The following is a 25,239-nucleotide window of genomic DNA, read 5'->3' as shown; positions in this document are numbered from 1 at the left end:
GCAAGATTAGATCTCCTGGAATACAGGAAGAACTAGCCATTTGGCCTAAAGGCAGAAGATAGAGGGTGGTTGTAGAAGGTTGTTTTTCAGACTGGAGGCATGTGACCAGTGGAGTGCCACAAGGATCGGTGCTGGGTCCACTACTTTTGATCATTTATATAAATGATTTGGATGCGAGCATAAGAGGTATAGTTAGTAAATTTGCAGATGACACCAAAATTGGAGGTGTAGTGGACAGCAAAGAAGATTACCTCAGATTACAACGGGATCTTGACCAGATGGGCCAATGGGCTGAGAAGTGGCAGATGGAATTTAATTCAGATAAATGCGAGGTGCTGCATTTTGGGAAAGCAAATCTTAGCAGGACTTATACACTTAGTGGAAAGGTCCTAGGGAGTGTTGCTGAACAAAGAGACCATGGAGTGCAGGTTCATAGCTCCTTGAAAGTGGAGTCGCAGCTAGATAGGATAGTGAAGAAGGCGTTTGGTATGCTTTCTTTTATTGGTCAGAGTATTGAGTACAGGAGTTGGGAGGTCATGTTGCGGCTGTGCAGGTCATTGATTAGGCCACTTTTGGAGTATTGCATGCAATTCCAGTCTCCTTCCTATTGGAAAGATGTTGTGCAACTTGAAGGGGTTCAGAAAAGATTTGCAAGGATGTTGCCAGGATTGGAGGATCTGAGCTACAGGGAGAGGCTGAACAGACTGGGGCTGTTTTCCCTGGAGCATTGGAGACTGAGGGGTGACCTTATAGAGGTTTACAAAATTATGATGGGCATGGATAGGGTAAATAGGCAGTCTTTTCCCTGGGATCGGGGAGTCCAGAACTAGAGGGTTTAGGGTGAGAGGGGAAAGATATAAAAGAAACCTAAGGGGCAACTTCTTCACGCAGAGTGTGGTATATGTATGGAATGAGCTGCCAGAGGAAGTGGTGGAGGCTGGTACGATTGCAACATTGAAAAGGCATTTGGATGAGTATATGAATAGGAAGGGTTTGAAGGGATATGGGCCACGTGCTGGCAGGTGGAACTAGATTATGTTGAGATACCTGGTCAGTTGGATGAATTGGACTGAAGGGTCTGTTTCCATGCTGTACATCTCTATGACTCTGTGGACTTAATGGCACAGTTCTTTACAGTGTGTAGGACAAAAGGGCTTTAATCAGGAAATCTCGAGAGAATGGATATTGGGTACCAAAAATATAGACATTTAACAGAATCTTTGTGGGTCTAAGAACTATGGCCGATGGCAAAGTTAGTGGCAGAATCAGGAAACCAAGTGTGACAAGATCATCTCTCTCCACCTTTCTTGCCTTCACGGGCAGCATGATGAGATTCTTGGTAGGTAGCAGTAAGAGGCAAATTGATTCTCATTATTGATTGTTAAAACAATATGATATCTCCAAAACTCACAACATATTCAGGCTGCTCTCTTACCAAGCTCTGATATATGCTGAACATTGGGAAAATACAAAAAGGAAACCAGAGCAAGCACATCAGCACTTGTTCTGAAGGACCTCCATGTTGGAAACAGGGCACCAGCATCTCATGATACACTCCATTGGCCTTGGCTGGATGCACCCCATATCTACCGGCATTGGTATCCAGCACATGCAAGCCTCTAATGTCTCATGGCACATCTCCAGTCAACTTGCACATCGCTTTTGCACTTCATTGTTGCACCTTGGGCTCACCAACAACTCTTATTGTAATGCTACTGGATTCAGGGATACTCAGCCAGCTTAAGAACTGGAAAAGGCTACACTTCTGGGCTGTTTGTTTGCAGTCATAGCACTAACTCTCTGTACCTCCACCCGGATGCTCAGAGCATCGCATTGCATTGCCGTTTGTGCTTTGCCACCTCAGCCAGAGATACCAGGCTCATATTTCTGTCCTACCATGCTGCTTAGCACAGACACAAAACTATACAGCTGTCAGCAGGGCTCAGTCAAGTCAAGGGGAATAACCTTTGTTCTAGGAATACAAGCAATGTAAGTCAAGGGCAGCCTCTGATACTGGTCCCTATTATGTGTTGTTTTCCTATTGGAATGAGGCAAGTACTACAGCAGCCAAAAATGGATGTCCAGCTGTTAGTTTTGATGTAGATGGGGAAATGTCGTGAGCAAATGAGTAGCAACTGGTGTCAGAGTTTGGGATGGGTGAAAGCAAACTGGGAAGATGCTTCAGCCATTGGTGAGAGTTATAGAACACGAGTCTTGGTAGGAGGTGTGTTACGGGAGCAGAGACAAAGTGAGTGTGAGTTATGGAGATTAGATAGTGGCACTTATGCAGATAGATGGATAAGGGCATTGACCTTGTTCATATCATGCTGAGCATTCCTCTAGATGGCTGAGACTGCTTAAACGCAAGCTCACCCTCCGATCAGGCTGGCTGACGTGATCCAGTGTCGTGACCTCCAGTGCTGGTCTTTGAGGAGGAGGAAGTTCCTCATGGACACCAGTCTGTCCATCAGTACCCTGTCTGCAAAGCAGGACAATGAATTCCCCTGTCTGCCACGTCTGGAACAAATGTCACGAATGGTGCGAGGCCAGCCCTGTACTGACTATTCTTCCCCAGTAACACAATGGGCTTTTAAAGATGGGATGGACACAAAGCATGGTAATGAATTCTGGGATGTCTGCAGAGTGGTGAGTTGTTCTCGGGACAGTATGTAGCAAGGTGTGGCAAAGGTTAGATATGAGAGATGCTATGGGTGGGATAGATAATTAATAAAGTGAGCTTGGTCATTTAGGATGAGAGAACTCCTGAGACCTTCTGATAACAAATTCTCCCAAAAAATCTTGCACAACTTGGACTTAGCCAAGAAAAGCATAAAATTCATTGAGTATAATAAAAGAGGTAGATTATGCTGAACCTTGAATAATGCTTCCCATTATGCTCAGTACCCGTTAAGAAAGGCGTAATAATCCTCAAGAGAATGCAGAAGAAATTTACCAAATGGTTCCAAGAATGATGTATGTTTAATCTGCAAAGTTAGGTTGGAAAGACTAGGGTTGTTTTCCTTGGTGTTAAGGTAATTTAAGGGGCAATTTAATAGATGTGAACAAGACTTTGACAGACAGGAGTAAGGAAGAAATGGAAAATCCTTCCATTTACTTTATGGTATATTGATGGTGCGCCTGAGAGTTGAACTCACCCAGTCAAGTGGACAGTATTTCATCACACTGCCGACTTGTGCCCTGTAGATGGTGGACAATATTTGGAAAGTCAGGAAATGAGTTGCTCACCAGAATGTTCCCAAACTCTGACCTGCTCTTGTATTCACAGTATTTAAATGGCTGACCTAGTTGAGTTTCAATTCCATGGTAATCCTAAGAAAGTTAATAGTTAGTGATTAGGTGGTGGAATGTCTTTGAATGTCATGGGGAGCTGGTTAGAATTTCTCTTAATGGAAATGGTCATTTTGTGGCATGTGTATGGCAGGGGTGTTTCTTGTCATCTATCAGTCTGAATGTAAAATATCGTCAAAATCATGCTGCACTTGAACATCGATTGCTTCAGTATTCAGAGGAACCTCACATTGTGCAATCTTCAGCGAATATTCCTACTTCTGATTATATGATGGAGGGAAGGGCATTGATGAAGCAGCCAATGATGGTTGGGTCTAGGAACCTACACTGAGGAAATCCTGCAAAGAGATCCTGACACTGAAATGGTTAGTCTCAACAACCACAACCAAACTTCTTTGTGCAAGGTATGACTGCAATAAGTGGTATGTTTTCCCACTGATTCCTATTAACTTCAGCTTTGCTAGGATTTCTTAATACTATACTCGGTCAAAAGTTGTCACGATGTCAGAGCAAGCACCCAACTTCAACTCTTGAGTTAAAATATAGAAAATAGGAGCAGGAATAAGCCATACGGCTCCTAAAGCCTGCTCCATCATTCAGTATGACTCTTAACTGATCATCCAGCTCGGTATCTTGTTCACACTGTATCCTCATACCCTTTGATCACTGTTAGCCCTAAGAACTACATTGAACTCCTCTTGAAAACATTTAATATTTTGACTTCAACCACTTTGCAGAGAATTGCACAAGTTCACAACTCTCTGGGTGGAGAAATTTCTCTATATCTCAGTCCTACATAATTTACCCTGTATTAGACTGTGACCCTAGTTTTGGGCTGCCTGGTCATTGGGAACATCCTGTATTTACCCTGTCTGGTCCTACATAGAACAGTACAGATAGGAACAGGCCCTTCTGCCCACTACGTCTGCCTGGGCCACGGTATCATTTGAACTAATCCCATCTGCCTGCACATGGTCTGTATCCCTCTATTTCCTAATTGTTCATATGTATGTATAATGTTGCTATTATATCTCCTTCTACCACCTCCCCAGCAACATTTTCAGATATGTATCACCCTCGTTGTAAAAACAAATCATCGTTCATCTGTTTTAAACATATTCCTCTCACCTTAAACCTATGCCCTCTTGCATTTAACATTTCCACCCTATCCATTCCCCTCATAATTTTGTAAATCGATCTCTGACGTAAAAGCAAAAACAGTCCAAGTTTGTTCAAACTCTTCTTATCGCAAATACTCTTCAGTCCCAGCAACAACTTAGTAAGCCTCTTTTGCTCCCTCTCTAAAGCCTCCACACCCTTCTTATAGTGTGGCGATCAGAAATGCACACAATATTTCAAATGTGGCCTAACTAAAGTTTTACAGAGCTGAAACATGACATGCTACCTTCTAAACTCAGTGACCTGGCCAGTGAAGGCAAGCATGTGGTATGCCTTCTTTACCATCTTACCTACTTGTGTTGCCATTCTCAGGGAGCCATGGATTTATACCCCAAGCTCCCTCCGTATTTCAGTGACTCTAAGGGTCCTACCATTTACTATATACTTTCGTCTTGCACTTGACCTCCCAAAATGCATGACCTTGTCCAGATTAAACTCCATCTGCCATTTCTCCACTCAACTTTCCAAATGATCTATAACCTGCTGTATCATTTGACAACTTCCTTACTATTCATAACTCTACCAGTGTTTGAGTCATCTGCAAACTTATTAACCTACATTTTAATCTAAATTATGTATATACATTTCAAATAGAAGAAGTCCCAGCACTGATCCTTGCAGAACATCACTGATCACAGACCACAAGTCAGAAAAACACCCCTCTCCAATTACCCTCTTTTTTTTGTTTATGACCAAACAAGTTTATTTTATCAACCTACCAACTTACCATGGATCCCATTTAATTTAATCTTCTGGACTAGCTTACAATGAGGGACCTTGTCAAATGCTTTGGTAAAGTCCATGTCAGCATCATCCACTATCCTCACTCTGCAATCATCTTTGGCACTTCCTCAAAGAACTCAATCAAATCTATGAGACAAGACATTCCCTCACACAAAACCATGCTGACTATCCCTAGTAAGTCCATTCTTTTCAAAATGAGAGTAAATCCTGTCCCTAAGAATCTTTTCTGATAATTTCCCTATCGTTGATGTAGGCTCACTGGCCTAGAATTTTCTGGATTATCCCTGTTGCACTTCTTAAATGAAGGAACAAGGTTGGCTAGTCTGCAGTCCTCTGGGACTTCACCTATGGCAAGAAGATATAAAGATGTTAAGATGTCAAGGCCCCAGCAATCTCCTCCCTTGCCTCCCTCCGTATCCTGGAATAAATCTCATCAGGCTCTGAGGACATAAGTACCTTAATGTTTTTCAAGATACCCAACACTTCCTCTTTCTTAATATTGACATGCCCTAGAATATCAACATACCCCTCTCTAATCTTAATATCATCCATGCCCTTTGGTGTATACCAATGCACAGTATTCAATAAGTCCGGTTAGAATTTCATAGGTATCTGAGACTCATCCCAATCTTTCTTCTCCTCTCCGACCTATCACCTTCACCTCACCTCCATTCACTTATTGCACTCTCAGCTACCTTCGCCCCAGCCCCACCCCCTCCCATTTATCTCTCCAACCCCCCCCCCCAGAGTCCCAGCCTGATTCCTAATGAAGGGATTTTTCCTGCTCCTCGGATGCTGCCTGACTTGCTGTGCTTTTTCAGCACCACTCTAATCTTGACCCAATTCTTTTAAACTCCAGTGAATATAGCCCTAACTGATCCAGTCTCTCTTCATACATCAGTCCTGCCATCCCACTCTGATAAATATTTGTTTCACCTCTTCCAGATCCACAGTGTCCCTCCTTAGATAAGGATATCAAAACTGCACACAATACGCCAGGTGTAGTCTCACCAAGGTCCTGTACAATTGAAGCAAAAGATCTTTGCTCCTTTACTTGAATCCTCTCACTACGAAGATCAATATACTCTTTGCTTTCTTCACTGCCTGCTGCAGCTGTTTGCTTCCTTTCAGTGACTGGTGTAAACAGACACTTAGGTTTTGTTGCATTTCCCCTGTTGCCCATCTATTGCTGTTCAGATTTACCTCTCTGATAGTCTCACATTTGTCTCCATTGTATTTCTTGTGCCATGGATTTGCCCACTCACTCAATATGTCCAAGTCCCACTGAAGCATCTTTGCATCCTCCTCACAGCTCATCTTCCCACCCAGCTCTGAGTTCAGCTCCTTTTCTATGTTTGGACTAAAAATGTCAGGAACTATGGCTCTCAACGAAACTAAACTGAGCATCAGTGAGCAGGTAAGTTCTGTTTGATAGAACTGTCAATAACACCTTCTCTCACTTTAATGATCAAGAGTAGACTGGTCGATCAGGAATTGCCTCGGTTAGATTTGTGCTGCTTTTTGTCAAACGGACATGACTGAGCAACTTCTACATTGTTGGGTACATGCCGATATTGTGGAACAGCTTGTCTTAGGATGCGGTTAGTTTTGAAACACAAGTCTCCAGCACTATTGCTGCAATGCTGTCTTGCTGTTATGTGGAGTGAATCGATTTTACTGAAAACTGGAACATGTGATTCTGGAGACCTCAGGTGATGGCTGAAATGGATCACCCACTTGCTATTTCTTGCTGGAGGTAGTTGCAAATGCTTCAGTCTTATCTTCTGGGTTTCTCTATCATAGAGGATGAAAATATTTGTGGAACTTCCTCCTTTGTTGTTCAGTTAGCCACCAGCATTTATGACTTGATGTGGTAGAATTGGAGGGATTTGACCTGATTGTATGATTGTAGGGGTTGCTTAGTCCATCTATACTCAGTGTTTTTGATTTTTTTGTAATGAAAATAATTCTGATGCTATAGCTTCACCAGGTTGACATCTCCTTTCTATGTATACCTGGTGCTGCTTCTGGCATGCGCTCCTGCATTCTTCATTGAACCTGGGTTGATCCTCTGATTTGGTGTTAGTGATAGAGTGGGTGATATGTTGGGCCTTGAGGCTACAGGTTAGCTGCTGATGGCAAACACCATTTCTTCAGTGCCCAGTCTTGCATTACTAAATCTGTTCAGAAATGAAATTCATTTTAATATGTTGGGAGTGCCACACAACATGGTGGAAGGTTTTGGCTCCATGAGGACTGTTCTGTAGTCACTCATGCCAATCCTGTCATGGACTGATACATCTGCAACAGGTAGGTTAATGAGGATGAGGTCAACTAGATTTGTTCCTCTCACTACCTGCAGTAGACCAGTCTATCAGCTATGTCCTTTAGAGCTTGACAAGCTTGATAAGTGGTGGTGCCACTACACTCTTGGCATAAGGAAAGAAACTGGAAAAGGGGAAGTAGAAATCAGCCTCCAGAACAAGGACAAATAAAATGAGAACCGAGAAGTTTTGATAAATGGGGAATGGTTTTTCCTTTTTAAAAAAAGCAAGTATGTACTTGCTTGCTTCTGCTAAGCCTATCCAGCACACTTTCTTAAAAATTCCTCATTTTCAAGGATGTGCCAACTTAGAGTCATAGAGATGTACAGCACAGAAACAGACCCTTTGGTCCAACTCTTCCACGCCGACCAGATATCCCAACCTAATCTAGTCCCACTTGCCAGCACCCGACCCATATCCCTCCAAATCCTTCTTATTCATGTACCCTTCCAGATGCCTTTTAAATGTTGCAATTGTACCAGCCTCCACTACTCCCTCTGGCAGCTGATTCTATACATGTGCCACCCTCTGCGTGAACAAGTTTCCCCTTGGGTCCCTTCTTTCTAGAAAGTCTGCAATTTTCTCGCCATTAGCTAACTCTCAAAGTTGCAAGTACACAGATCAATAAACTTGAAACATCAAGCAATGAAGCTGTCTTTATTTCAAATAATTATGCTTAGCAGGAATTGTTAAGAAATCCATTCTCCTGTTCCAGAGCTGCTGCTAAGCATTGAGGACTCCCTTTCTGATTATATTCTATTATTTTGAAGTGGCTTGACATTGAGCAGTACATGGCAGGGAATGGTTTCCCTGAAACCTAAGAAACTTGAGGCTTGTGACATTTCAGGGCACTAAAATTTATCAAGTCTGGCTGCATAGTCATAGAGATGTACAGCACAGAACCTGACCCTTCGGTCCAACTCATCCTTGTCATCTGGATATCCCAACCTAATCTAGCCCCATTTGCCAGCACTTGGCCCATATCGCTCTAAACCCTTCCTATTCATATTCTCATCCAGATGCCTTTTAAATGCTGTAATTGTACTAGCCTCCACATAGCTCCATATACACACACTATCTTCTGTGAGAAAAGATTGCCGCTTAGGTGTCTTTTATATCTTTCCCCTCTCAACTTAAAACTATGCCCTCCAGTTCTGGACTCCCCCACCCCAGGGAAAAGACTTTATCTATCTATAATATCCACACCTCTCATGATTTTACAAACCTCTATCAGGCCACCCCTCAGCCTCTGACGCTCTAAGGAAAACAGCCCCAGCCTAGACTTCTCCCTGTAGCTGAAACCCTCCAACACTGGCAACATCCTTGTAAATCTTTTCAGAACCCTTTCAAGTTTCACAACATCCTTCTGATAGGAAGGAGACCAGAATTGCAAGCAATATTCCAAAAGTGGCCTAACCAATATCTTGTACAGTCACAACATGGCCTCCCAACTCCTGTACTCAATGCTCTGAGCAATAAAGGAAAGCATACCAAATGCTGCCTTCACTATCCTACCTACCTGCAACTCTACTTTCAAGGAACTATGAAACTGCATTCGAAGGTCTCTTTATTCAGCAGCAGTCTCCAGGACCTTAACATTAAGTGTATAAGTCCTGCTCTGATTTGCTTTCCCAAAATGCAGCACCTCGCATTTATCTGAATTAAATTCCATCTGCCACTCAGACCATTGGCCGATCTGTTCAAGATCTCCTTGTACTCGGAGGTAATCTTCTTTGTTGTCCACTACACCTCCAATTTTGGTGTCATCTCCAAACTTACTAACTATACCTCCTATGTTCATATCCAAATCATTTATATAAATCACAAAAAGTAGTGCACCCAGCATCAATCCTCGTGGCACATTATTGGTCTCAGGCCTCCAGTCTGAAAAGCACCACCACCATCCTCTGTCTTCTACCTTTGAGCCAGTAACCTTGCTAACCAGTCTCACATGAGGAATCTTGTCGAACGCCTTACAGAAGTCCATATAGAACACGTCCACCGCTCTGCCGTCATTAATCCTCTTTGTTACTTCTTCAAAAAACTCATTGACTTTCATGAAACATGATTTCCCATGCACAAAGCCATGCTGACTTTCAGCACCTCACCTGTGACTATCGATGATACAAATATCTCAGCAAGGGGCCCAGCAATCACTTTCCTAGCTTCCCATAGAGTTCTGGAGTATATCTGATCAGGTCCTGGGGATTTATCTACTTTGATATGTTTCAAGACATTCAGCAACTTCTCCTCAGTAATAAGAACATTTTTCAAGATGTTACATCTATTCTCTAACATTCTATATCGTCCATGTCCTTCTCCACAGTAAACACTGATGCAAAATATTTATTTAGTATCCCCTTCATCTCCTGCAGCTCCATACATAGGCCACCTTGCTGATCTTTGAGGTGCTCTCATGTCTCCCAAACTCAATCCCTTGACCAATAAAACCTAACACACTGTACGCCTTCTTTCACAACCCAATCAAATTGGGTGGCAATTTTCAGGGATCTATGTACATGGACACTGAGATCTCTCTGCTCATCCACACTACCAAGAATCTTACCTGATCAGGCGACAAGGAGCAGTGCTCCGAAAGCTAGTGCTTCTGTAATTGCTATAATATCCCAGTCCCATGTTCCTGGGACATAGAACATTAGCGCAGTACAGGCCCTTTGGCCTTCGATGTTGCACCGACCTGTGAAACCAATCTGAACCCATCTAACCTACACTATTCCATTTTCATCCATATGTTTATCCAATGACCATTAAATGCCCTTGAAGTTGGCAAGTCTACTACTGTTGCAGGGAGTGTGTTCCAAACCCTTACTACTCTCTGAGTAAAGAACCTACCTCTGTCATCTGTCCAATATCTATCACTCCTCAATTTAGCCTCGTGCTAGCCATCTCAACCGAGGAATAGGCTCTCACTGTCCCCCCATCTAATCCTCTGATCATCTTGTGCGTCTCTATTAAGTCACTTCTCAACCTTCTTCTCTCTAACTAAAACAGCCTCAATTCCCTCAACCTTGCCTCATAACACCTTCTTTCCATACCAGGCAACATCCTGGTAAATCTCCTCTGCACCCTTTCCAATGCTTCCACATTCTTCCTATAATGCAGCAACCAGAACTAAACACAATACTCCAAGTGCAGCTGCACCAGAGTATTGTACAGCTGCAACATGACCTCATGGCTCCCAAACTCAATCCCTCTACCAATAAAAGCTAACACACCGTACACTTTCTTCACAACCCTTTCAAATTGGGTGGTAACTTTCAGGGATCTATGTACATGAACACCGAGATCTCTCTGATCATCCACACTACTAAGAATCATACCTGATCAGGCAACCACCTGATGAAGGAGCAGCGCTCTGAAATCTATGCTTCTTTAATTGCTATGATATCCCAGTCCCATGTTCCTAACCATGTCCTGAGTCCATCTGCCTTTCCTGTTAGGCCTCTTGCACTGAAGTAAATACAGTTTAATTTATTAGTCCTGCTTTGTTCCTGCCTGCCTGACTGTTTGACTTGCTCCCTTTCCCAACTGTACAGTCTCAGATTGATCTCTTTCTTCATTATTTCCCTGTGTCCCACCCCCCCCCCACCTTACTAGTTTAAATCCTCCTGAGTAGCTCTAGTAAAGCTCCTTGCCAGTGTATTAGTCCCCTTGCAATTCAAGTGCAAACTGTCCTTCGTGTACAGGTCACTTCTACCCTAGAAGAGACTCCAATGATCCAAAAACGTGAATCCTTCTCCCCTGCACCAGCTCCTCAGCCATGCATTCATCTGCTCCATCCTCCTATTTCTACCCTCACAAGCTCATAGAACTGGGAATAATCTAGATATTACTGCCCTTGAGGACCACCTTTTAAAATTCCTGCATAACTCTCTATATTTTCCCTTCAGAAGCTCATCCTTTTCCCTTCCTACGTCATTAGCTCCAATGTGAACAATGACCTCTTGTTGGTCCCTCTCCCCTTTGAGAAGATTCTGCACCCTTTCTGAGATTTCATTGATCCAGGCACAAGGGAGGCAACATTCCATTCTGATTTTTGCTGCTGGCTGTGCTTCTGAATAGGATGTCCCCTATCACAATCAATTGCTTGGAACCCGACATACCCCTCATTACATTAGACCCTGTCTCAATACCAGAAACTTGGCTGTTCATGCTAGATTCCCCTGTGAGTCCGTCACCCTGTACATTTTCAAAAGCAGCATACTTGTTTGAAATAGGGATAACTACAGAAGACTCCTGCACTACCTGCCTACCTCTCTTACCTTTCCTGGAGTTAACCCATCTACCTGACTGTATCTGCGGCTTTTCTCCCTTGCTATAACTGCCATCTATCACACCCCCTATCTCTTGTAAATTCCTTATTGCTTCTAACTGCCGCTCCAACTGATCCATGTGATCTTATAGGATTCGCAACCAAACACACTTCCTGCAGACGTAATCATCAATAACATGGAAACTCTCCCTAAACTCCCACATCTGACAGGAAGAACATGTCACTCTACTCTCGGCCATCTTTGCTCTTCACAATCTACAGACCCAGAAAATAGCACCGTATTTTTGCTCTAAAAAACAGTGCTCCAGGATAACTTTAGTACTTATGTTTTATATTTTTAAAATTTAATCAAGAGACAGATTTCAATAAAACATATAATCAAGAAAGAACCCATTCTACTCACTACTGTAGACTTAACGCAAGGTTATGCGTTAAAATCTATGTACTTATCTGTTTCTGTGCTGTCAGGTAAGTGAGTTGTCATTGCAGATCTGATAATTCCACTAAGGTTTTGTGTAAGAGTTCTGTTCAAAGCATCAGTCAAAGGGATTGTTGTCTTATTAATAGAAGTTACACCCAATGCGACAATACTTATGTCCCATAATATAAGAAACTGAGCATGGATGTTATGATATAGAAGAATCCAACAGTCATTTGCTGAAACTATTATCTATAAATATTATACTTATCAGGCACATAAGTGCTTGGATTAATATGAAGGTATTAGTTTACAACAGAAGAGAATCTTTCCAATAGAGTGCCATGCTTCAAGTAATCCAAGGTAATATGGAGTATGAAACCTTTCTATCCTCAGGTTACATGCTATGATACAATGACATTTTGACCATGAGACATAACACTACAATAATACTGTAACAACCATTTAGGCTTTGACCAGGGTATTCTAAAAGCTGTGAAGAGCTTCTTGTCCTAACTTTTTTTTATGGATAGTAGACTCACCCCAATTTATTGATCATTCTTCAAAAGATGTGAAAGCTATCCCCACTGTATTCACATGAGACTGATGTACCTGAGTGCTTTTTTTTTAATTCAAGTTTTGGTCCTGAGATCTGGATCACTGAGTTCCTCATCTGAGGGCACTTGCTTATCGTCCTTCTGTAGAAGAACCATATTCTTTGGCTCCTCCGAACCCAGGTCCTCATTCTCACTACTGGCCAGTGACTCTGATAACTAATTCCATTTGTTTAATTAATTTCTTAAAAGTGTGTAACTTCGTACTGATACAATGCAGACAAAATGACAGGATAGAGTTGATGTCAACTTTGCACCAACAGTTGATTGAAAAGCATCTGAGAAGCCATTAGAATGAAGTATTTATTTCCTAGGCCACTAATATTTCTGCAGGCACCCAGCACTGAACCACCACATCATAGACATGTGCCAGCAGAAGAAGAAAGAGACATAACAACTGATTTCTCAGGTCTGTAGCCAAATATTGAGCCTTCAGTGTCTGAGCATGGGGCTGGAGAGGATCCTATTTGTCTGCAAACCTAAAACCAAAACTGAAAAACAAAAAAGGCAGTTGTCTTCCTGTCATCAGCCTCCATACGTACACACTGACTCTGTGCTGGTGACATACTCAAACATACTGACCCTATGAGGCTGTGGAGACAGGCTGTGGAATTGTGTTCCGTGCCTTTACACTTGGATAAATGTTTATTAATCATAGCCTCAGGAAAAGGGAGCAAATGACCAGGAACACTTTCTTCCGCTCACTGGCAGCTCATCGAAGAACCTGTAACTATTGTACATCCAGACCGAGCAACACTCAAAATGTTATGCTGTCTGCAGCATAATTAGTTTGTGCTCATTTTCCCTGACTCTTGTGTCTAGGAAAATGGGACAGCATCTGAAACCAAAGGTAAATAGGAAGAGATTTTCAGATACGTTTTCCTGAAAATAACACATCTTCATGTTTTTAAAAACAGTGGCCACTTCTAAATATCTTCAAATCGTGCTTACCTTCATTTCAATTCTGGTATAAAAATCCTTGCTATTTGTGCAAGTGCTAAAACCATTAGTCATCAGTCTCCATAATGATACAACAACATTCCTTAGAGAAAACCATGAGCACCAGGTCTTCTCCCCATTTAAAAAAAAATAATTTTGCAAATTGTCCAGTAATATATTTGCATTCTTAACCATTCAGATTACCTAGCTGTTAGTTTTTAGGATGTAATCCACTTTATGATATTGTTGAATCTTGCAAATTATTTGAGCTATCTACTAATTACTCATTGTCAAGCAACCGTTGTTTATTTAAAATAGACACAGAGAATGCTGGAGAAACTCAAAAGCCTTGGCAGCATCTGTGGAGACAGAAACAAAGTTAACATTTCAGGCCCAGTTTGACTCTTTCAGGACTAAGATTCATTCCAAACTCAAAACATTAACATTGTTTCTCTCTCCATGGATGCTGCCAAATCTGCTGAGTTTCTCCAGCATTCTCTGTTCATTTCAGCTTTCTAACATCGGTGGTATTTGACTTTATTCAATATCCTGTAAAGTACATTTAGTCAGAGCAGTTATTTGCAGGATTGTGTTAAATTTAAAGCTACCTGTTATAAATACTACTGGCTTTCTTACATGAATTTTACTCTTCCATCCACTTCCCAGTTTCTTCAACCCTTTATTGTTTATGGGATAAGCAGACAAATTAATTGAAGAACCACGCACATTAGATTTAGGTTTTGATTTTACGGAACTGGGTTAGGTTAAGATGGCCTGTTTTATTCATTGCCTATTTTTGTATAGTTTTAATTTGTTTTTTCCATGACTTTTGTGTCTGAAATTGGAGCCAGCCATTTGAAAATTCTGAGGTACTTAGCAAAACAGTAGGTTGAAAACTTATAACACCATGTCATTATATGGCCCAGCTGTTGATGTGTGTTAAATAATAGAATGTGAACTGGAACTATAGAAGCTGTAAGCAGAAAAGAATGCGTAATTTACAAAATTGTTCACTTTATAGTGAAAGTTCAGCAACAATACAAATAAATGAGTATACACAGAATGATATTTGTTGGAGTTAGACCATCTGAAAACTTTGGACTGTGTAATAGCTTTAGAGAGCTTTCTATTTATTCCATGAAGATTAAATAGCTGAATGCGCTGTCTGTGGTCAAGTTAAGTAATTATGGTGTTGAATAGGCTTTGTTTTTGCTACATGTCAATCACTGTCAGAAACCTCATTCACATACCATTAATCTGTCTGCTGTTTGACTAGTGCAGGAAATCTCTCAGTATTTATTGAAGAGAATGAGTTAGAGCTTCAAAATAATGCAAACAATCTAATGTAATTTTACATTTCTTTTTTTTTACCAGAAACCTGGGATGGATTTGGCAGATGCCTACGTGACCTTTGTGCGCCAAAGTCAGGATATCCTGCGTGACAAGGTCAATGAGGAGATGTATATAGAAAGGTTATTTGATGTAAGTAAATGCCTTCTCCTCCTCGCTAGTCAGGGAGGAGACTATCCAAAATGTGACATTACTAAAGAAAGAGGGATAAGTCACATTTTGAGACAAATTCGGTGGCTGTTTAGATCTTTTCTGTCCCTCTAACTCAGGCTCTTCTCTACCTTTCTCTGTTCTACTCTGCACTGTAATCTACCATGTATGTTGTGTCAGTGCCTAGTCTGTCTGCATGTGACTTCTGTCACAGTGCTTTCTTATGAGGAAGTTTTATTAGCTCAAGTTCATGGGGATCTTTTGGAAGAGATGGAACAATATTTTCCTCAGTGCACACACAGTGTGTATGATAAAGTAATATTAAAAAATAAATACCAGTTTTATATCTGTCTTAACTATTAGACACCCACAAGGAAATCTGCTTTTGTGCTCCTGAGTGTCATAATTATGTAGAATAACAATAGTCATGAATTGACAAAGCTCTAAGTTCATGTCAACATTTGATGTACAGTAAGTGTACAGAAGTGTAACTTACACATTTGAAATAGACAAATTGTGGCTAAGGTTATTATTTGCTATGAAAGACTTGAGATAATTTTGACAGAATGATTTACAAAATTTATTGCATTAGTGTATTTAATTGGAATATCTATAGAGTGTTTACTATATATTTGTCCATCATACCATTTGGTATGTCATTGCTTTTTATTGTTTTGTGATTTGCAATGTGCACATAGTTTCATTTTTCTGATCGATCATTATTGCTGCTACTGTCTTTCAGAGTTTGTCTATTTAGTAAGGTGGTTAGCAATAGTTTATAGGATTAAAGAAATTAGACTCGTAGTGCATTTTCTATCAAAGTATTATGTGACAGTTTTAAAATTGTTTACTTTATTGTTTAGCTTCAATTGGCACTGTTCTGATTGAGGGCTTTATACAGTGAGGCAGTTTCATATTATGTTATCTTCATATATGCTTTTATAATGGCTGTGTCAAATGTCTAGTTTCTGTTCACAAAATTCCTTTCTATCCTTTAGTCCTTTCTAATTGCTTTCCATCTCTACCCTTTCTTTCATCCGTTTTTCAACAATTAAAATGAAACTTATCTCTCATATCCAGTGTTTTGTCACATTGTATCAAGTGGCACAATTTTCAGTCAAATAATCTTCCTGTGTACATCTACTATCATGACCCACATCTTACAAGAGTGTTTCATACATGCATAAAGCACATTAAAAATCTATCAAAGCTCTATGCATGGATGCCTAACAGGGATTTTGAAGGTTGTAAGAAATGGGAAAAATATCACCCATCCAGTAGACATTGGAGACAAGGTCAATCCAACTAAATGACTAACTTCCAAATGCCATTGTACCATGGATGTCACCCATTTTATTATTGAATAAATACTGACAACCAAGAATTTCAGTGGTGTCAGTTGTTATGTTGGTTGATTCTGTCTAATGTCTAATCAACAAGACATTTTTTCTAATTGAGTTGCAATAAAGTGCCCAAATGCATTTTAAAAAATTTTTACTTTATTCCTCCATTCTCCGAACTTATTCTGTCCCTACCATTGCCGATTGTCAGGCAGCTGGATGGCCTTTAGTTGCATTTATTTTTATCACCATCATCTGTCGAGCAAAATATCTGGCTGGCAAAAGAAAAACATCTTTGGATGGGGATTGTCTTTCTCAGCTTATGATCCTCCCTAATAACATGTTTGAAAGCTTGTGAAATTCATCAAAGAGAGGAATCATGCTCCAGGAATAGCACCCCTGAGATTCAAATTAATGGTCTTCTGTTAAGAGATATTCTGCAGAAGTTTCCAAACTATTTCTATTGCAGTTTTTAGTTCCTTTAATATAATTTTGAACTACAGAGTACTCTGACCACTAACACAACCTAACCTTAATGATCTGCATTTTGTGTGGAATGATGACAATGAAATATATCAGCTTGTCTTTAAATAGCAAACAATGCTCAGTAATTATATAATTCCAAGTGGCTATGTAGGATTTTTTAAGGTAACAGACATTTAGGTGTTCTTCAATCATCTATTTTGTCATAGCTTGCCTGCTAAAACCAATAATTCAAAATCTCCAGATAAGTTTTGAATGTTGCATGCAACTGTTTTATAAAAAGAAGCCTCTAATTTCTGAAAATCAATATAACTAAGAGAAAGATGTCTACTTTGAACAATTTGTGAAAACGTTTAGAGATAATCGATAATACTGTAAGCAATACTTTCGAGTACTTTCTCTTTAAATCTGAACAATTTTGGAAAATAAAATCATGATTGCCAAAAATGAATTAAAAGACACTCACTAAGCACTATTTTTTGTCAACAGTGAGCACAGCTAAGGGAGATGGCTTTAATATTTTCTTCCTGTACTGTAATTACAGTTAAGTTTAGTTAAATTCTATTTAACCTGTGATTTGTGCAAAAAGCATTATTAGCTACACAATGCTTCTGAGAATATCAATTTTTGCACTAAGTACTGATTGAAACATTGCACTGTGTTTGATGTTTCTAGTTTACAAGGAATATGAAAAAATAATATTCCATTTATACGTTTCATACAATTTCGAGTTAACGTTAATTAACCAGTTTCAGTTTATGATTTAAAATGGTCTTATGTAAAAACGTTATTTTTTTCCCTGGTTAATCTACAAAATGGACCAGTCATATGTCAAAAAACTATGTTATATATAAGAATGTGATAAGATTCATATAATATTTTTAATATTAAGAAATGCAATTTATTTAGGATCAATTACTTTAGTTCATAATTTGTGAATGGACAGAACTGATTTTCTGTGAATGCTGTAGCATTTAATAGAGAAGAACTGAGCAACTTCATTATTATGAATATAAAATTAAACCAGTTAGGATCTGGGGGTATTAATCCAACTGAATTCTGATAACAGTGTGTGTAATTACAGTACAATGGGCTTCTCCTTCATTTTTCACCCACTGACACTTTCAATGTTTACCTTTTGTGACTTACCAGCTTTGTTTTCTACATTTTGAAAAAGGATGGATGATTTTAGTTCAGTCATGTACCTAAGAATATTTTTGAGGTAATCCTCCGAAAGCTTGAATTTTAAATCACTGCTCATAAATTCTTTCAAATCATTCCATTGTTCTACTTTTTTTTTATCAAAGTACATGTTTAAAAAGGTCTCTAAGTAAGTGGTGTTACATTACTATGTACAAATTTGTTGCATAGTGCTATTAAGATATCTGTGCTTTCAGGAGATTATGTGGTTTCTAATATTACTTTCCATGTTCTTTTATTTAATCTTCTTTTGGGAAGGAAATTAGGTGACCAAGTCAACTTTGGAATTCTAATGCACTTTACAATTTCATTTCATCACTGTATATATGGTAACTGAACTCGCTTGAACACACAATGCTTTGCTTCAGATGTGGGGAAGTTGTTTAATTGCTTAAGAAACAAGAGTTAATGGCATCTGGTAGAATTGCTTTGAATATATTTCCTTTCTATGCATCAAATTTGTTATAGTTACTTGTTTGAAAGAGAAGCAGTTATTAACAGAATGTATTTCAGTAATAGTTATACCTCCAGTTCCTATACTGTTCAGCATAAGTCAGTATGAAGCTGGGGCATGGAGGTGGTGGAGGCCTTGTGAAAGTTTTACAGGGTGAGTACTACAGAGGCTGAGGTACTACTCTGTGAACATGGATTCAAATCCCTCCATGGTAACTAGAGGAATTAAATTTAGTAAATCGACAATTTAAAACTAGCCACCAGTAATGGTGGCCATGACAATTATCATCAATTGTTGTAAAAACCCATCTAGTTCATTAATGTATTTTAAGGAAGGAAATCTGCCATCCTTACTTAGTCTGTGACTCTGGACTCCTGAACTGATCTCAGTTCAAGGCAATTAGGAATCACTAACAAACGTGGGCATTTGCACACATGCATTGTCTACACCCCATGAAGGAAAGAAAAAGTGAAAGTTTTGGAAAAATAGTATCCATATATATTTTATTAATAAAATATTGATATGTATGTGTTAAAAAACATGACATTGATACTGCGGAGTGTGATTGTTTTGAAGAATTTTCAATCATATATATGTAGAGGGATAATTTCAACTTATGAAGTTCAGCAAACTTTAAGTGCATTTAAGTCATCATTGGACAAGCATATGGACGTACATGGAATAGTGTAGATTAGATGGGCTTCAGACTGGTATGACAGATCGGCGCAACTTCGAGGGCCGAAGGGCCTGTACTCCACTGTAATGTTCTATCTATCTATCCATCGATCTATAAAGAGATAGGTTAGGGTCCCTCTAACACCATATGTGATTTTAGACTCCGTTGGCTTCAGCATTTGAATACCTAACGTAGCAGAAAAAGTCCTGATGCAGCCTTTGATCTGCTGATTAGAGTGTATTTTGTACTTAAAATTGATTGCCAGGAGGAAGTCCCAAATAAAATCTCAATGTCAGTACCTGTGACCAGTATGCACTGCTTGCATCAAAAGCTATGAAGGCACAACTGACGGCAAAATCAGTTGGTTAAAAACCATAGCATTTTAATTAATTAAATTCAGAGAGTCATAGAGATGTACAGTATGGAAACAGACCCTTCAGTTCAACTTGTCCATGCCGACCAGATATCCAAGGGCGGCACAGTGGCTCAGTAGTTAACACTGTTGCCTCACAGCACCAGGGTCCCAGGTTCGATTCCAGCCTCGGGCGACTGTCTGTGTGGAGTTTGCACATTCTCCCTGTGTCTGCATTGGTTTCCTCCAGGTGCTCCCATTTCCTCCCACAGTCCAAAGCTTAATTGGCCATGCTAAACTGTCCATTGTGCTAGGTGCATTAGTCAGAGGGAAATGGGTCTGGGTGGGTTACTCTTCGGACGGCCGGTGTGGACTGGTTGGGCCGAAGACCCTGTTTCCGCACTGTAGGGACTCTAACCTCATAAATCTAGTCCCATTTGCTAGCATTTGGCCCATATCCTCTCAAATCCTTCCTATTTGAGAGTTTTACTGTAAATCACTGTAACGATGGCACCCATGAGATTTACTGTTAGCAAGTAGTGAACAAATATAAAGTTTGATTTATTTTTTTCTATACCTCATCAGAAATTGCCATTCTCTCTTTGAGAGCAATACTTTATACTTTACAAAGTGTTACATACATGACAGTGTCTTTAAACAGTCTATAAATTACTCTTTGAAAGACTTTTATTTATTGTACTAATTAGAATGTAATAGTTGGAAAATATGACTTGTTCCAGTGTTTGATAACAGTTTTATGCAGTATTTCAGTATATTGGGTGCAGTTTATTGGATGAAAATAACATAAGTAGGAAGAGACTTGCATTGAGTGGCATGTTACCAACTGTAAAGACTGTAAGTATTACAATTTTGTTAAACATATTATTACTTAATTGCAGCTATGTTAAGATATTTAAGCAGTTATAACTTTCCACGTGATGATTTACACCCCAATTACAAAGAAATAAACGTATTAAATATTATGTAATTATTTTTACTTTTGTTTCCAATGGATAGTAAGTTTGCTGTTTAAGTTATATGAAATGTGATTATGATAGAAAATTTATTTTGCTTCAAAAAACATTTGTACTTCACTTTTCATGACATACGCAAACTCTGAAATCTATTGATCTGAAATATTAGCAACAGCAATATTAGTTCAGTTATTTGGTTTTAAAGAAGATTATAATAAGTACAACTATTTGTCAATCAGGTAGCAATACTTGGCATAAAAATGAAGCCTGTGTCAGGTCAAAGATCTTCCTTGTTTATCATCTATATATCTGATATGTACCTTCCTTGAAAATACATTATTGTATAGGAGTAACTTAACCTGTATTTTTCTGTTCCTGCCCACCCCATGTGCAAAGCTGACTAATCTGTTTGCAAACTAATAAGGTTGTTGCAATTTATGTTCTGGTGCACTGTAAAATATGTTGCCTAGAGGCTGGTATCAGAAATCTTCTTTATTTTTACACATATATTGTGCATGTGTGCTGTTCTATTAAGTAATAGTTTCCAAAGTTTCAGTATGTGAATATTCTGGTAGTTATACTGTTCTATCCAAAAAATAAGACCTTGGAAGTGAAATTCATAGTCATAGAGGTCAACAGCATGAAAACAAGCCCTTAGGTCCAACTTGCCTATGCCACCTAATTTTCACAATTTAAACTAGCCCCATTTGCCTGTGTTTGGTCCATATCCCTCCCTATCTATCCCATCTATGTACCTTTTTAAATGTTTCTTAAACGATAAAATTGCACTCGCTTCCACCAGTACCTCTGGCAGCCCACTCCAGACACTCACCGCTGTGTGAAAAAAATTGCCCCTCTGGGCCCTTTTGTATCTCTCGCCCATGAAAGGACCGGCATAGTCCTTTCATTGACGTCTAACCAAATCCAAGGTGTACCTGGCCATTCCCATAAAAATAGGGAACAGCTGGCAGCAATTTTTGTCTTGTTGGCAATCTGGGCACTACCCCACCAACATGGATATGTCAGCATCCAGTCTTGGCTACCAGTAATAACTTCTCAGTAACATCTTCATTTTGGGAATCCTTGGTATGATCAATGGTGCAAAGTAGACATTGCTACACCAGCAGTCATTTTAAATGCTACAGTACTTTCATTTCCAATGCAATAGAGGTCCAAGTAACATCAAAGTATCACAATAATGCATGCATTATTGAGGCTCCTACTTAAGTCAAGCAAGCCTAATTAAGGTGCTATAAATAAAAACATAAACTGCTGTAGAAGCTCAGTAGATCTGGCAGCATCTGTGGAGAGAGACTTTGGACTGACTCTTATCAGAAGTCAGCTCAGTGTCAGTTTTATGATTTTCATGAAGGGTTTCTCTCCATGAGGCCTAATGCATTTTCTGTGTATTTGTCCCAAACTGTCTCATTAACTACGTACTATGTTCTACCATGCTCGTCTCATCCGATGCTAGCCAGACTCTCCCATTTGCCGTAGGCAGACATTTTTGCCACTGCCAGCATGTCCTGGGATCCCTGGTGCTGGTGCCAGTACCACATTTAAAAACTGTTACACGCCTGATCAAATGTTGGCAGTCCAGACCTGTCCAGAGTGAATGGAGACATTCACTCTGAACATAACAGACAGGGTACCTGAAAGACCTAGCAAGTATACCTCCTGCACCTCCACCAACTCCAATATTGACATCTCGTGGGCCTTTTATCTAGGTTAGAGTTGGTACCACCTATTAGTGATCACATCACTGCCAGATCTCTGCAACTGGGAGAGGGGGAAATGCCCAGGTTGCTGGCACTCTGATATTTGACGCAACAGTGAGCTTCCAACCAGATATCCAAACCATCACCAAAACCACTTCTATAACATCACCAAATTCCCTTTCAGCCTCCACTCATCAGCCATTGAAACTCTCATCTATGCCTTTGTTACCTCCAGACTTCACTGACTTAATATAAATACAACAGAAAATTACTACAAATGTTGGAGATTTGAAATAGAATAAAAAATTGCTGGAAATACTCAGTAGATCAGAGAGCATCTGCGCAGACAAATAGGGTTAACATAACTTTGGACTGTTTCCAGCATTTTTGCTTTTATTTCTGTTTGAACACAATCCTAGCCAATTTTCCACATTCCACACAGTCTGTTATCCATGTCCTTACACCAAGTCCCATTCACCTATCATGCCTGGCCCAGTGTCAAATTTTGCTTACTAAGACAACAGTGAGGCACCTTGAAATATGTTATTAAAGTAAAGGTGATATATAAAAGTTGCTGTTTCTGTTATCTCACGATTTTCATATTTAATTGGAAACTGGAGCAGGACTTCCAGAAAAACCATAAGACCATAAGACATAGGAGTGGAAGTAAGGCCATTCGGCCCATCGAGTCCACTCCGCCATTCAATCATGGCTGATGCGCATTTCAGCTCCACTTACCAGCGTTCTCCCCGTAGCCCTTAATTCCTCTAGACAACAAGAATCTATCAATCTCGGCCTTGAAGACATTTAGCGTCCGGGCTTCCACTGCACTCCGTGGCAATGAATTCCACAGGCCCACCACTCTCTGGCTGAAGAAATGTCTCCGCATTTCTGTTCTGAAATGACCCCCTCTAATTCTAAGGCTTGGTTGTTAACAAGGAGATATCATGGTGCAGTAGTGACTCTGCCCCTGAGCGAGAAGCACCACATACAAGTCCCTTACTAAGACTTGTGAACCAAACAAAGTGCATTTGTAACAATTTCGGTGTAGGCTGATTATCAACCTGTAAATCCTTCCAATACACATGATGGCGAGCAGTAAGAGCAGGAAAGTCTCCTGGTCAGTCATTCTGCAGAAGACAATTGTAAACTATTGCAATGCTTTGCCCATAAGCTTAAAACAAGCCAATGGAAGTCTACAGCTCATCCCTCAAAAAGGTTAAGAGTAAAGTCTGGCAGAATTATTAAGATTTCAGAAAAGAGATGTTGTCTTTAACTTGCTAGCAGTTTTTGATTGTGATGGTTGACTTTGTGCATTATTTATCTAGCCAGAGATCTTTTGGTATAGTTCCCCACTGATGTTTAATGTTAAGTAAAGGGTTCATCGAATGAAGGCTAAAAGTATGATCCTCCTTAGTTAAACATTTAGAAACATGAGGCATAGTATGATCATAAGGCAGAAAATGTAAAACTGAAATAAAAACAAAGTGCTTGAGAAATCCAGCAGGCCTGGCGGCGTATATATAAAGAGGGATAGAGTTAACATTTTGAGTCCATACCTCACTCTAATGAGAGAGCATCTCATGGTCTCTCCGTTTAGTTGTTTCATTTGTCAACTTAGCTGTATTCTCGATTTTAGATTTCTATGTGACTGGCTATCCTCCACAGCACTGCCTATGTTGATTTGATCCCATGTTCTCACCATTCATCTGTGGTTGCCTTTCTTAGGGTTACTTTTCCCATTGACTCCACTATCTGCTTGTTTCCCTGTCCTTCATGGATCCTTCCATCCACTTCGGTATCACTCCCTCTTCTCTGTCAGTTAACTCTTAATTTTTCTCTGATTCTTTCTGTTTCTCAGTTCACCCTGCTCTTTCTCTGTCTCTCCAATGGTTCTTTGGTCAGCAATGTACTTAAACTGGAATCTTCAAGGTTTTGTTTTGTCTTGTTTACACATCATTCTCTGTCCAGTCTTTGGACTTGCACTGTCTATGCTCATCTGCGGCTTTCTTTTCTTTCAGTTTGCAGGTGATACAAAGCTGATTGGGCGAGTGAGATGTAAGGAGAATGCAGAAATATTTCAGTGTCATTTGGACAAGTTGAGTAAGTGGGCATTCCAATAATGATGATCTATGATCATCACTGCCACGTTTTGGAGGTGTGTGCCCACTACCCTGGCAGCTGCCACAACTTCTCCATCATAGAATCATAGAATCCCCACAGTATGGAAACAGGCCCTTCGGCCCAACAAGTCCACACCGACCCTCCGAAGAGTATCCCATTCAAACCCATTCCCCATTACTCTGGAGCATTCTCGTGTACCAGTTATATTGGACGATCCAGGTTCCTTACAAAGTTGACCACCCACTGTGACCATGGCTCATGACACCATTGTGCAACCCCCTGACAGTTGAATAGTGCAAGGTTAATGACAGTGCACCTTAACCAGGGTCCTGGTGGAGCAGAGTACAGAACAACCTCGGTTATCCGAATTTTGGATTATCCAAATAAGATCTCAACGTCCCAATGCTTTGGTAAACTGTATTGTCCAAACATTCAATTATTTGAATATTCGATCATCCAAACAAAATATTACTCGCCCATGTCGTTCGGATAATCAAGGTTGCCCTGTATACAACTGCTGAAGATGTGGTTCAAATTACTTGGGCCTGTCTGGGAAGGCCCTTCACTATAGCCCGGACTGAGTGTTGCTCTTCATCC

At 40.0% G+C, this 25,239-nt stretch overlaps 1 protein-coding gene across 15 annotated transcripts in view; it reads left to right on the top strand.

Annotated features, from left to right (window-relative positions):
* Nucleotides 1-25,239, top strand: part of cadpsa (Ca2+-dependent activator protein for secretion a) — a 573,081-nt gene that overhangs the window by 470,623 nt on the left and 77,219 nt on the right. For all 15 annotated transcript variants that reach the window (XM_072582448.1, XM_072582444.1, XM_072582443.1 and 12 more), the window contains one exon: nucleotides 15,196-15,303. In XM_072582448.1, the coding sequence (XP_072438549.1) occupies nucleotides 15,196-15,303 (108 nt within the window). The remainder of the gene's footprint in view (nucleotides 1-15,195; nucleotides 15,304-25,239) is intronic.

The sequence above is a fragment of the Chiloscyllium punctatum genome, chromosome 12 (genome assembly GCF_047496795.1).
Source record: "Chiloscyllium punctatum isolate Juve2018m chromosome 12, sChiPun1.3, whole genome shotgun sequence".
NCBI lineage: Eukaryota > Metazoa > Chordata > Chondrichthyes > Orectolobiformes > Hemiscylliidae > Chiloscyllium > Chiloscyllium punctatum.
Note: the sequence above shows the minus strand (reverse complement) of the source record. Positions and strands in the feature narration are given on the sequence as shown.